At 36.6% G+C, this 13,399-nt stretch overlaps 1 protein-coding gene across 1 annotated transcript; it reads left to right on the top strand.

Annotated features, from left to right (window-relative positions):
- The first annotated feature begins 4,849 nt into the window (after window positions 1-4,849).
- LOC127427506 (transcription factor Sox-17-alpha-like) lies at window positions 4,850-11,375 on the top strand. Its single transcript, XM_051675182.1, has 2 exons — window positions 4,850-5,274; window positions 8,276-11,375. The coding sequence occupies exons 1-2, from the start codon at window positions 4,980-4,982 to the stop codon at window positions 9,238-9,240; spliced, it is 1,260 nt and encodes a 419-aa protein (XP_051531142.1). The 5' UTR covers window positions 4,850-4,979; the 3' UTR covers window positions 9,241-11,375.
- Window positions 11,376-13,399: the final 2,024 nt, after the last annotated feature.

The raw sequence follows: 13,399 nt of genomic DNA, 5'->3' as shown, positions 1-13,399 counted from the left end.
TGGTTTTGGTATAGTTCCCAATTGCTCCCGTAACACTGCACATGAGCAGGTTCTCAAAACATGTACATTTTATATGCAATATTTCACCCATAACATTTTACATTACGTAAACTAAAATCCCACACAGAAATCAGATATGGCTATATGAACATATTATAGTTCATGTATTTGAGCATGTATGTACATATTCAAATTCCATTACAATTTAGGGAAATTAATATTACATATGGAAACTAACATTTTTGTAGTATTTTGAAATACATGTTCCATATGTGTACAAGTATGACTTTTTTATATAAGTATAAACCATATATGAGCATAAGTGTTTTACATATATTGCCATGTACCAGATATCTGTATAGGGTTAAATGCCACGTATTAGCTGCATGTAGGCTACTGTAATTAAAGGAATAGTTCATCAAAAATGTAACATTTTGTAATCATTTACTCACTTAACTCACTTTCATATTGCTTCGACCCTTTTTCTTTCTTCCATGAAACACTAAATTAGCTGCTCTTTTCCAACAAAAGTGGATATATACTCCCCAGCTCCAAAAAAAAGACATTAAAGTATCATAAAAGTAGTCCATACAACTCGTGCACTATATTCCAAGTCTTATGAAGCCATACAATATTTTATTGGGAGAATCAGACTAAAATTAAAGATGTAATTGAATGAATATGTTCCTCGCTCAATTACAAAAAATTAATGCCAGGTTTGAAGTTATATATATTTTTATGTGCATTTTGGGATATTGCACAAAAACTGCTGGATGGAAACACTAAGATGTGAATAAAATCTCCTAAATGTGCATAAAAAACGTATACATGGATAAATGTTTTGTTCGATAAGAAGAAATGCGTATAAACTATGATGGAAACTAGAGGTCGACCGACAGTGGATTTTGCCATAACTAGAGGTTGACTGATTGTGGATTTTGCCGATACCGATAACTAAGGTGATGGGAAAAGCTGATAACCAATTAATCGGCCGATAGTTCTTAAAAAATCGATTTATAGAATGTCAAAAATGAATAAAATCCCAGATGCAGTATATTGTTTAACCAAAATCCCACTAATAACTAGAAAATTTAAGATTTGGTGTATAACGCAGGACTTTTAAGTATGAACAAGCCCGGAATCTTATTTTGAAATGACACAATTATGAAAAACTATCGTCAACTATCAGCATAGATTTTTGCCAATAATGATAGTTCCATAAAGCAACTATCGTCACCAATAAATTGGTAAAACCGATATATCGGTCTACCTCTAATGGAAACACATTTACCGAATAAACTCCTTTTGAATTTACCAGGAATACAAGACAGCCTGTCCTCACATTGAAATCGGAAAGAGCAGGTCGACTTTTCTTCAGCAAAAATCGGTATATGCTTACAAAAATTTAAAACACTGCCCCCAATGGCCAAAGCAGTGAGTGTTGTAGGGCATATAAGCATGTGTGAGCTCCATTTACAGTATGTTCAGGAGAGTTCGCCAAAAGCTAGTTGTGAAGTGAGTTCCTTTCAGCTGTACAGGATGTTATACAGTGAAGAGGAACGCAAACCCAAACCTAAACCTAATCAATAGTGGAGTAAAAATTTTATCCTAGAGGGAAAAGTGCAACCTCCGAATCATGCTCGTCACTAATTAAGCAAACGCGATTACTTCCTGCAATGCACTGCTGGTTGAGTCACGTAAGAATGTAAATATGACGCATGTGGTGGGAAATATCGCATGTAAGTGAGTTGGCATATTGTCGCCGATCCTAGGGTACCGGAACATTCAGAAACAGCATGCCGACTTCCTGTGTGATCATGTTGCACAAGATGCGAATCAAAAATGTCATGTGACCTAATAACTTGTTCATATCTGGACTAACCAACAGACCAATCATCGCAACTGAAATGTTGCTCTGGTCATCCTGAATAATGGTGTCTAGAAAATTCACAGCCTGCAAAGAGTTTGCAGAGCAAATAAATCAAATACAAACTTAAATTGTGACGAAGAGCAGGTTTATTGACACTTTTGAAAAAAATCTTATAGACCCGCACGGCAAAGACGAAAAGAAGGAGAAAAGCACACACACAAGTGCTCCCATGTCGCTCCTGGACATGAGACAAAGTTCTTTACAGTGTTTTGTCTGAGTGCTCTAAACCGCAAGTATTTTATTAATAAAAGAGTCACAGTGGCTACAGTTTCTCTGGAAGTGACGATTTTGTTCTCTTGAATATATGGGATGAAATGCGGCTTTATTCGCACATTGTTTGTGCGATATTACGGATTTTCATCTAAATTAAATTAGCAGCTTCGATGGAAACATAGCTTATGATACCAAACGTCATTGGTTCTTGCATGCCATGTGACCAATTGCACCACAGCAAGTTTGAAAAACGTGACAGCAAATAAGATTTGAGAGCCATAGCAGAGGGGGACATGAGTGATCAACGACTTAAATTGTGGTCTGTTTCAGTTTTATAAGACTTCTAATGAAGCGCACGGGTTATGTGGACTTTTGTAATAATACTTTTATGGTACTTTTTTGTCTTTTTTGGAGCTTGGCAGTAAAATCATCATCCACATTTCTTGTATGTGAAACAGAAGCGCTGGCATTCTGCTTAAGATCTGTTTTGTGTTTCACAAAATAAAAAAATAAAAAAATAAATACAGTGTTGAAACAACATGGGCATGACTAAGTGATGACAATACTTGAACTTGGCCTACTTCTTTAGGCTAGAAACACTTACATAAGTAACAAGCAGCCTAACATCATGTTACACACCTGTTACATTACAGCCAATTCCTTGTAGCCTATTCGTTGACTACACAAGATACACTTAAGATTGACTGAGAAATTGCAAGTACACTCCACTTAATATACTGTATGTGTAACCGGTCCTGCTCGACCTGCTCCGAGAGGGATTCGAACTAACATCTCCAGCATGGGAGGCATGCGTGCTAACGAGGAGGCTAAAGGATACAGCCTCTAACGTCAGTCGCTAGTGCACCTCTTGAGGCCAGGGGAGAGATGTTTACACACACTGCACAGCATGTACCAGCTGGCCACCATTAAACTCACCCCTCTAAACCTTACTCCCATCCGGGTCACGGCACCACTGTAACCGGTTCTACTTGACCCACTCTGAGTAGGATTTGAACCGGCATCTCTGGCATGGGAGGCAGGCACGCTAACAAGGAGGCTAAAGGCTACAGCCCATAATGTCAGTGCACCTCTTGAGGCCAGGGGAGTGAGGTTTACACACTGCACAGCACGTACCAGCTGGCCACCATTAAACTCACCCCTCTAAACCTCACTCCCATCCAGGTCACGGCACCACTGTAACCGGTCCTACTCGACCCACTCTGAGCAGGATTCGAACACAGCGTCTCCGGCATGGAAGGTGGGCGCACTAACGAGGAGGCTAAAGGATACAGCCTCTAGTGTCAGTCGCTAGTGCGCCTCTTGAGGCCAGGGGAGTGAGGTTTACACACACTGCACAGCACATACAAGCTGGCCACCGTCACACATGCAATGAAACATGATAAACTTCACACCTTGCTTTTCACACGCACTTGCCATGCCATTATCACCGTGTGACAATCCTTACTATTGTTTGCAAATTTAAGTATATCTACTGACAGGATATTAATCCTAAAGCAAGCACTGTATTTACCTTATCTGTGTGGCAAATGTTAAGATTAATACTTAAAGTTTTAGTGAACCAGTGTCACTGATACACATGACTTTAAAATAACGGTTAAACTTTGCCCATATTTTTCGAGGACCTGCAAGCTTTACAGCTGAGTATTTTTTAAGACTCAGTAATGGACAATATTTTTGGAAAAAGTTTATACTTGTGGCAAATCTATTCAAATTAAAATACTTTAAATTATAGACCTGTGATGTGTTTTTCTGAGAGCCTGTGCATGCATGCCAAATTAAAATGGGCATTTTATTCAAGACAAATGAACGGGGGTCATTTAGAAATTTGTTTTTTTTACAAATAGTCCTAGGTCACTAGTCATTAGGGTTTCCAAACTTTTGAGTGGCCACAAAAGTTAGATTACAAGTATTTTTTACTACTTTTCATGCAGACAGAAGTGATATATATCATGGCAATACACAGCAGAGACTATTTAGCAGAGACGGGCCACTTCCATTTAAATGAATGGGAGAAATTGGAAAGCTCAGCCAAGAAGCTCTGAGCGCCCAATGGTCCATGGATGTAAAAAGGAAGTCCCACCTTACACTTAAAAGAGCCAATCACCTTTTAGATACAGACATCACCTGTCAATCAGCTCTAGAACACACATGCGCATTAGCTATACAAGCCAGGAAAATTGCGTTTTTTATCGTAATATGAGGTACAGAAGGACAATTTATGATTCCAATATTGTTCAATTTTATTTCTGATTTCAAATATGTTCTTCGATCTTAATCTTGACCAACCGTTTTTGAGATGTTGGTGTTTCCTCATTCAAGTAGATAGGAGCTCACTGGCATGACTGGACCAGAGCATTCCAAAGATGGCCGACAGTGAACTGACCTGCTAGAAAGACTTTGTAAGCTCAAGCACTTTAGTCAGGGGTGTAAATTGTGGGGGAATAATCAAAAGAAGCAAGTACACCCCCCTCCACCTCCACCCCATCCCCCCGGAATCTACGCCCCTGCTTGTCCTGACTCTTGAGGAGCCAGAAAGGGCAAACTTGATCCCAGGGGGCAAGCTGTTCTGAACATGGATCCTTTCACACCTTTCACAGCAGGACACTCCCACCCATGTCGTGATTGGTCGCTGCTGCGTTTAAAACTGGCTGGACTCGTGCTGTGCAAATCTGACCTTACTGTATGTTCAATTTACTGTATGCACTCAGCAAAGGAAAAATAAGCAGGGCAGGAGGAGAAGGCAGAGTCCACCCAGAGGTTACAAAAGAGTGTATTTGGGTGATCGTCAAGGATACGCGCCGGGTGCGTGTGGGAGATGAGCAGTCCCGATGCGGGCTACGCCAGTGACGACCCGAGCCAGACCCGCGGCACCAGCTCAGTCATGATGCCCGGCGTGAGCCAGTGCGCGTGGGCGGACCCGCTCAGCCCGCTTGCTGACTCCAAACTGAAGAGCGAGACGTGTCCTGCTGCTGTGGGTCCCAGGCGCGGCAAAAGCGAGCCGCGCATCCGACGGCCGATGAACGCATTCATGGTGTGGGCAAAAGATGAGCGCAAGAGGTTGGCGCAGCAAAACCCCGACCTGCACAACGCGGAGCTCAGTAAAATGCTCGGTGAGTAGAATAACTAAAGATCTTTCATATACATATCGTTTTTCCTCTTTCGTTAAGGCTGTTTATTGCTTTTTGTTTTGTCTCTTAAATTTGCGCCTTATGCAACGATTTTTAATGAATGAATTAAAAAGATTCATTAAAGCAAAAGCTTTAATATAGGCTAATGAATAACTTGGTCATTCAAATCAAATGAATGATATTATGGCTATAGTTGTCTACATTTTGCGCACTTTATTTAGACTGATTGGAAGTTTTCATATTGCAGTTCTTACTTTGCAGAACAAAACTGACCTTAGTGATCACAGCACTTCTGAAAGAGTAAAACCTGTTTGGATTCATTTATAGTTGCATGTCTTTGCAGAAACTGGTAGATTGTCTCATTATGTAGGGGACATGCCGCAGCATCAAAACTACACATGGTGTCATCATCAAACACCCGTATTAAAAAGACTTGTGCCAAGACGCATACTTGGCATGACATGTCGGGGTTGTCATCGTCCCATGAGAGGCGATATCAAAGTAGATTCACTTCATATAAATACCATTCAGCACGCATGTGCAAAGTGAGAGGCAGCACAACTTTTTCCATTTGTGAAAGCAAATGGAACTTGTTCAGTGCGAGTTGAGCTCAATCGACAGCTTTTGTGGCATGATGTTGATTACCACAAAAATTCATTTCGACTCGGAGGTGAATGGGAACCAATTCATAAACATTAAAATACTCACTGTTTCAAAAGTATAGCCCAGAGACATATACAATATGCGTGTAAACATGATTTTAGGGTGATAAAATCACTTACTAACTTTTACTGTGCAGAGTTAAATCCAATTTTACAACTTTGTTGCCATGACAACGTAATGCCGTAAAAACTAAAACCCTAAAATGAGGATTTAAACAACTTTACGGCTCAATTAATGCATGAGTTTTAACAGAAGAATTAATGTAAGTGCTTTTATAAAATTAGAGCTTCACATTTCTGCCATTAAACGCTCCAAAAAATTGGCCCCATTAACTTCGATTGTAAACGCCTCACTGTAATCTCGAGTTTATTTATTTATTTATTTTTAAAGAAAAGGACAGATTAGTTCAGAAAAAAAAAAAAAAAAAAAAAATATATATATATATATATATATATATATATATATATATATATATATATATATATATATAAAATTAGAACTTTTATAAATTTTTTATAAATTTTATAAAATTAGAGCTTCACATTTCTGCCATTAAACGCTCCAAAAATTGGCCCCATTGACTTCCATTGTAAGCGCCTCACTGTAATCTCGAGTTTATTTATTTATTTATTTTTTAAGAAAAGGACGGATTAGTCCAATATATATATATATATATATATATATATATATATATATATATATATATATATATATATATATATATATATATATATATAGTGGTAATCAACATTATGAACAAATGCTGTCGATTGAGCTTAAATTGTATATTGAACCCAGAATATTCCTTGAACCGTTTTGCAAACCTTAACAAAAGTTTCAACATCTTTTTAAGTTTTTTTGGTATGCACAGGTTTAACTGAAACACTAAAATAAAAAATAAAATAAAAACATAATAATACTTTTTTAACTGTAAATGATGTGATTGTGTTTGATGAGTTTGCTGAAGTTACATTAACGTTTATGTTACGTTAAGTGAATTTGACAGTAAACCACACAACACAGCTGACTTTTAGATGTGTAATGTGCATTTATAACATTGCCATGTTTTCATTATTTATTCATTATTTAATGAAAATGCAGGATGATCATACAGTATTTGTTTGGCGTTTATCAGACTGATCTGATCATTTTTGTCTGATAAAGCATTATCGAATGAAGCATATGTAGATTACAGTATTTTTTTAGCATCACAATATATTTGATATACACAATATATTTATTAATGCATAAAATTAATAATATAGTATTTTTTTTGTTCTTTTAACATTTTTAGCTATTATCAAAAAGTGTATCTTGATTAGTATTAATTAGAGATTTCCATTATGGATTTTTTATTTTATTTACTCAGGTCTGTGTGCATGGTGAAGGTATAAATCAGGGTTTAAAAGTGAAGTACACAAAACTTAGTGATACTGTACTGATAGATGGGTCAATGATACTGTATTAATGACACATGTTTTTTTTTTTTTTTTTTTTTGTTTGTTTGTTTTTTTTTAATTATTCAATTATTCAAAAATAAATTACAAATGCAATTCTCTACTGTTATGAACATGATTTCAGTTACTGAGTTCAAAGACATTTTGATCATTTTTTCTGGGACTTAATGTATAAAAAATGTCATGTGGTGTAACTGTTAAAGCTGAAATTCTTGAAAAAAAAAAGAATTATTGGCATGAGTAGTGCATAATCATTTTTTTTTTATTGTTATTTTAATAAATAAACAGTGAGACTTAAAAAAAGAAAAAAAATCATGTGGTGTAAACAACAAGCAGATAGCAATTTTGCTGTCATGTGACATTAAAAAAAGAAACAGCATAAAAACAGAGAGGACCCCTTTAGTCTGTCTTGACTGTGTGAAGTTTAAAATAAATATATTTAGTCATATCATTAAATATCAATATTTTGACATTTTTATGAAAAAGCTCATTTTGTTCAGGTCATGTAGTGTAACCCTGAGAAAACTTACTTGTATTCTTGAGTCAAAAATCCATAATATATATATATATATATATATTTACCTTGAATATTTACTTAGTTAATTAATGTAAAGTTTTGTACACTCTCATGTATTTAAGGTGCAAGTAAAGTATATGAATTACTTTTACTTGAAGGTTACACCTAATGACATTTTTTAAAGCCATTAAATCAATTCTTTTGTAGAAAATGCTAAAAATATTTTTTGAAAATTTGTGAAACCAACATGGACTCAAAGATTAAATTTCTATCATCCAGATGCAAATAATCAGGCTGCTATGTAAAAAAATAACCATCGACCATATCCCCTTCTTATGAGTTATAGGTAAGCAATGGAAAGCTTTACCAATGGTGGACAAACGTCCATTCGTGGAGGAGGCTGAACGTCTGCGAGTGAAACACATGCAGGACCACCCAAACTACAAGTACCGGCCACGGCGTCGCAAACAGGTGAAACGAAACAAACGACTGGACCCTGGCTTCCTGCTGCCTGGGGCAGACACGCAGATCCCTTTGGGGATGGACGGTATGGGTTATTCTGGACTGCCGCAAGCCGGACTGCCTCCGTACTGTGAGACCCAGGGTTTGTTTGAACCCTACAGTTTGCCTACACCCGACCCCTCTTCGATGGATGCCGGAGCGACCGAATTCTTCACCCATCTCCAAGACGAACACCATCAGTCAGCATACAGCTATCATCATCACCAAGAGTACCAGCTTCAGGAACACACACACACCAACACGCACCCTCAAGTGAGCACTCGTTCTCAATGCATCCCTCACTCCAACGTCAACATGCACACGCAGCACACCAATCCCAGCAATACACAACTAAATCTGACGAACAACGCACAACAACTGAGTAATGTGAGCGCCAACCCGCAGACTGGTCAGAATACTTGTACTCATCCTAACTCGGTCTCTCTCGCCCTCTTCAACAGAAATCTTTCCCCTCCTTCTCATCAAACCACCGCGTACTTGAGCTGCCCTTCCAGTACAGGTGTCTTTTATGGTGCCAACTCTCAATTGAAGCATTCTTATGAGGAACTGTCACTTCCTGTCGCCGGTCGCACGCATACACACAACCCTGCTGATCCGCATACTCAGGCTCCTGTGGCAACACAGAGTCGAGGTCCTGGAGAAATGGTGGATGAGGTGGACAGCAGTGAGTTTGAGCAATACCTCTCATATGGGGTCCCACATGTACCCTTACAAGGGCCCGACCTAATCTCATCTGTACTGTCTGATGCCAGCACTGCCGTCTACTACTGTGGCTACAATAATTCCTGAACAGATTGATAACACTAGACTCACTTGTGTCCTCATGGTAATCGATTACTGTCTACCCTGAACTGTATGCACCATCAAAACTCACAGAGCAAAATTATTTGAAATTTTAAAGGTTTTCAATTATTTGTGTCATGAATTCAAAACCTACTGACCACATTCACTTTTTTCAAGGGTTCTCTCATCATTTACTCACCCTCATGCCATCCCAGGTGTGTATGACTTTCTTTCTTCCGATGAACACAAATTATGATATTTAGAAGAATATCTCAGCTCTGTAGGTCCATACAATGCAAGTGAATGGGTGCCAAAATATTGACGTTCCACAAAGCACACAAAGGCTGCATAAAAGTAATCCATAAGACTCCAGTAGATAAATCCATGTCTTCAGAAGTGATATGATAGATGTGAGTGAGAAACAGATCAACATTTAAGTCCTTTTTTGCTAGAAATTCTTCCCTCTGTCCAGTAGGGGGCGATATATGTGAAGAATGTGACCTAATCTAACCAAAACACAAGAAGAAGAATTTGAAAGTGATCTGTTTCTGAATTAATTGATTTAACAACTGGAGTCTTATGGATTACTTTTATACTGACTCATGTGATTTTTTTGGTGCTTCAAAATTTTGGCATCCATTCACTTGTATTGTATGGACCTACAGAGCTGAAATATTCTTCTAAAAATCTTAATTTGTGTTCAGCAGAAGAAAGAAAGTCATATACACGTGGGATGGCATGAGGATGAGTAAATGATGAGAGAATTTTCATTTTTGGGTGAACTAACCCTTTAATACATTGTCCTGGTCTTATTTTACGGGATTCATTAGTGCACGGTATGTTCATCAAAATGAAATAACTTGCTCTATTGCAAGCCCTTTCAACAGTTAATCACTTGCAGGATATGAATTATAGATATCTATAATAATACAGTTTCCACATGTTAAGATGCAAATTCACAATATCTGCAGTGGCATTACTGCTGGTGAAAATGCTAATTTTTTATATTTGTAATTAAGTTCTATCAGGAAGACTCGCAGACTTGAGTGAAATTCAAGATGACATTTATTTGCTGAATATGAAACAGAAATGTAATGTCTCTCTTTGGCGTAAGCCCCGTCTGGCGGTAACGAGTGTTGTACTCGGAACCATCATATCCTGCCGGAGATAGGAGGCAGGGGCGAGGAGCCTACCCCCATGCAGGACGGGACTCAACTGGTGGTGGTGGGGTGGTGGAGGTTGCCGTGTTAGCACACTGAAACAGAAATGTGATAGATTGTGACATTGGCTTACATGTGATTGGCTAGGAGTTACCTAGCTAATGGTGCGATGGTGTACAGCTGCTAGTCTTCCCGCTAGAACTACGCTGCGCTTACATTTCTCACTAGTAAAAAAGTTCTTGATAAAAAAACAATGACGCCATTACTCTTGAAAATACCCATTCTCGATGTCAAAAATGGACATGTAACTAGTAAAAGACATATTTTTGATATCTGTAACTGCATTTTCACCAGTAGAATTTCAAAATGATCTATCATTCACTCCTGTTTCAAATGCAATAACAGATATGTATAATTAATTTCTTACTAGTTCAAATTCCAAATACACAAATCAGCTGTTCTTCTTACTAGTAAAAATTATATATTTTTTAAATATCAATAATTACATTGTTACTAGTGCAAATGTCCATTCTTGATACAGAATTATAACTAAAATCTGTAAGTTTATTTAAACATGTTAGATTTGGTATTTCAGATATCTAGAAATGGATTTCGGATTTTAATACATTGAAGAGTAATTAAAGATATCATAAAAGACTTGTTACAATAACATAGATATCTGAAATTAAAATTGCCACTAGTGAAAACCAAATTGCAGATATCAAAATTAGCATTTTTACTAGGTATAATCTAATTGTTGATATCAGGACTTGACATTTTCATTAAGAAATACTTCACATGACAGAAGTAAAATGGGTAGTGCCGATTTGAACCCTTTTAAAAAGTTGTTTAATAAGAATCGTAAGCATTGAGAAGCACTGTAAATATTGTTATCATAAAATTAAATGTACAGTAATACCCTGCGACTTTCTGTATCATTTTGTATTTTTTGCATTTTTGGAAAATAAAGGTCTCAAAGGATCACGCTGTTTTTATTGTTTTGCACAAATCATTGATTTCCCGTTTGAATCGAAGTCTCAATGGACAAACCACTGCAACCTTCTCAAGCGTTCACTTCTAATCACTGTATTGTATCTACCGCTGACCTCCACCACCTATTGTGCGTTTGTTAAAGTGTGTGTGTGCGTTCAGGCCGCAGTGAAAACACTTCCTTCTGTTTAAGACAGCTCTGTTGGCTCCGATGACTTAAATATGATCATAGTCTTGATGAACTCTCACTAAACAAAGACCATCATTAACGTTAGCAAGAGCGTGAGCGAACACACACACACACACACACAAACATAAAAAGTCTGAAAATAAGAACTGTGATGGCTTCAAGCTTTGTCTTACTAAAACAACTGCAATTCATTTTGGTGTGACAGTTTTATTGAGTTCTCAATTATGTTTAAGGATCAATTTTGTCTCAGATATTTATCCTAAAAGTATTGAAAAAAATAAAATAAAAAGATGAGACAATTGTTGACATTGTTACGTCCTGCCCCATTCGAGGGTTGGGATAGAGTAACAAAAAGGTATGGGAAAAAGTCCACTGATGACTGATAACATGCTATAATACAATACACACGTAAATATAAAGGTTCTTGAAAAGCTCTTTGCATTTGGGTGTTTCTTCAACTTCAGGCAGTTTCATGTCCCAGGGGTTGAAGTTTATTAAAAGTAACAGATTTTTCAGTTTTTCCTTTTTGTTATATGAAGGTCTCATTAAAAATGAATTGGAAACTTATAGGGCTTCATTGTTTATTAATGATACTTCTTAAATAACTTTTATGTACAGTTTTGTTTGAACTTTGTACCAGATCCAATTTCAATATTAAAGGAATGTTCCGGGTTCAATACAAGTTAAGCTCAATCGACCGCATTTGTGGCATAATGTTGATTACCACAAAAATTAAAAATAATAAAAATCGATGTTACAGTGGGGCACTTACAATGGAAGTGAATGGGGCCAATGTTTGGAGGGTTTAAAGACAGAAATGTGAAGCTTATAATTTTATAAAAGCACTTACATTAATTCTTCTGTTAAAAGTCATGTATTATTTGAGCTATAAGGTTGTTTAAATCGTCATTTTTAGAGTCATTTTAGGGTTTTAGGGTTTGTTGACATCATCACAGCAATGAAGTTGTAAAATTGGCTTTAACTTTACACAGAAAATGTTAGTAAGTGATTTTATCACACTAAAATCATGTTAACATGAATGTTGTTTATGTCTTGTAACTACACTTTTAAAACAGTGAGTATTTTAATGGTCAAAACAGATTTTTCCTTTTTTTTTTTAAAGAAAATGAGGGGCGAGTCTAAATACATTTTTGTGGTAAAATGTTTTTTTTCTCCACATTTTTGTGGTTAAACTCTCGATTGAGTTGAACTTGTATTGAACCCGGAATATTCCTTTAAACTGTAAAAAAAAAAAATCCATTATAAAAATACATATTATTACATTTTTAAAACTACAATAATCTAAACAAAGAGTGAAATAAACATTGACCATTTATTATAATTGTTTGAAAATTATTTCTATCAATTTTTCCCAAACTTACAGTCCCACAGTTGTGGCGTCATTTCCACATCACCAAACAGTGTTGCCCCTAATAAAGTTTGTTCAAAATTTAATGTACTTGTTAACCAAGTGGACAAAAGTGTCAGTGAAGAGCATGCTTGAGATGAAATATGAGACAAGTGATGTTTGAGGAAAACAAAGAAAAATCAAGAGAAATATCACATGTGAGCAGAATATTTTTATTGGGAGTCATTTCCAGTCAAGCTGTAATTTTGTCAAATAATGCATGAAAAAATTATTTAATTTTGTGTATTTAGAATACATAAAATGTTAGCTATTATATTAGGCATAACAAGACAAAGGAGTCAGACATTTTATGTCAAAACTGTTAAAAAATATCATTTCCATCAAGATCATTTCCACCACAGAACTGTATAAACACAAAACAGAATCTGAGATGTGCTGGAAATTACACTGTGGTGG

The sequence above is a fragment of the Myxocyprinus asiaticus genome, chromosome 1, assembly GCF_019703515.2.
Source record: "Myxocyprinus asiaticus isolate MX2 ecotype Aquarium Trade chromosome 1, UBuf_Myxa_2, whole genome shotgun sequence".
Classification (NCBI taxonomy): Eukaryota; Metazoa; Chordata; class Actinopteri; order Cypriniformes; family Catostomidae; genus Myxocyprinus; species Myxocyprinus asiaticus.
Note: the sequence above shows the minus strand (reverse complement) of the source record. Positions and strands in the feature narration are given on the sequence as shown.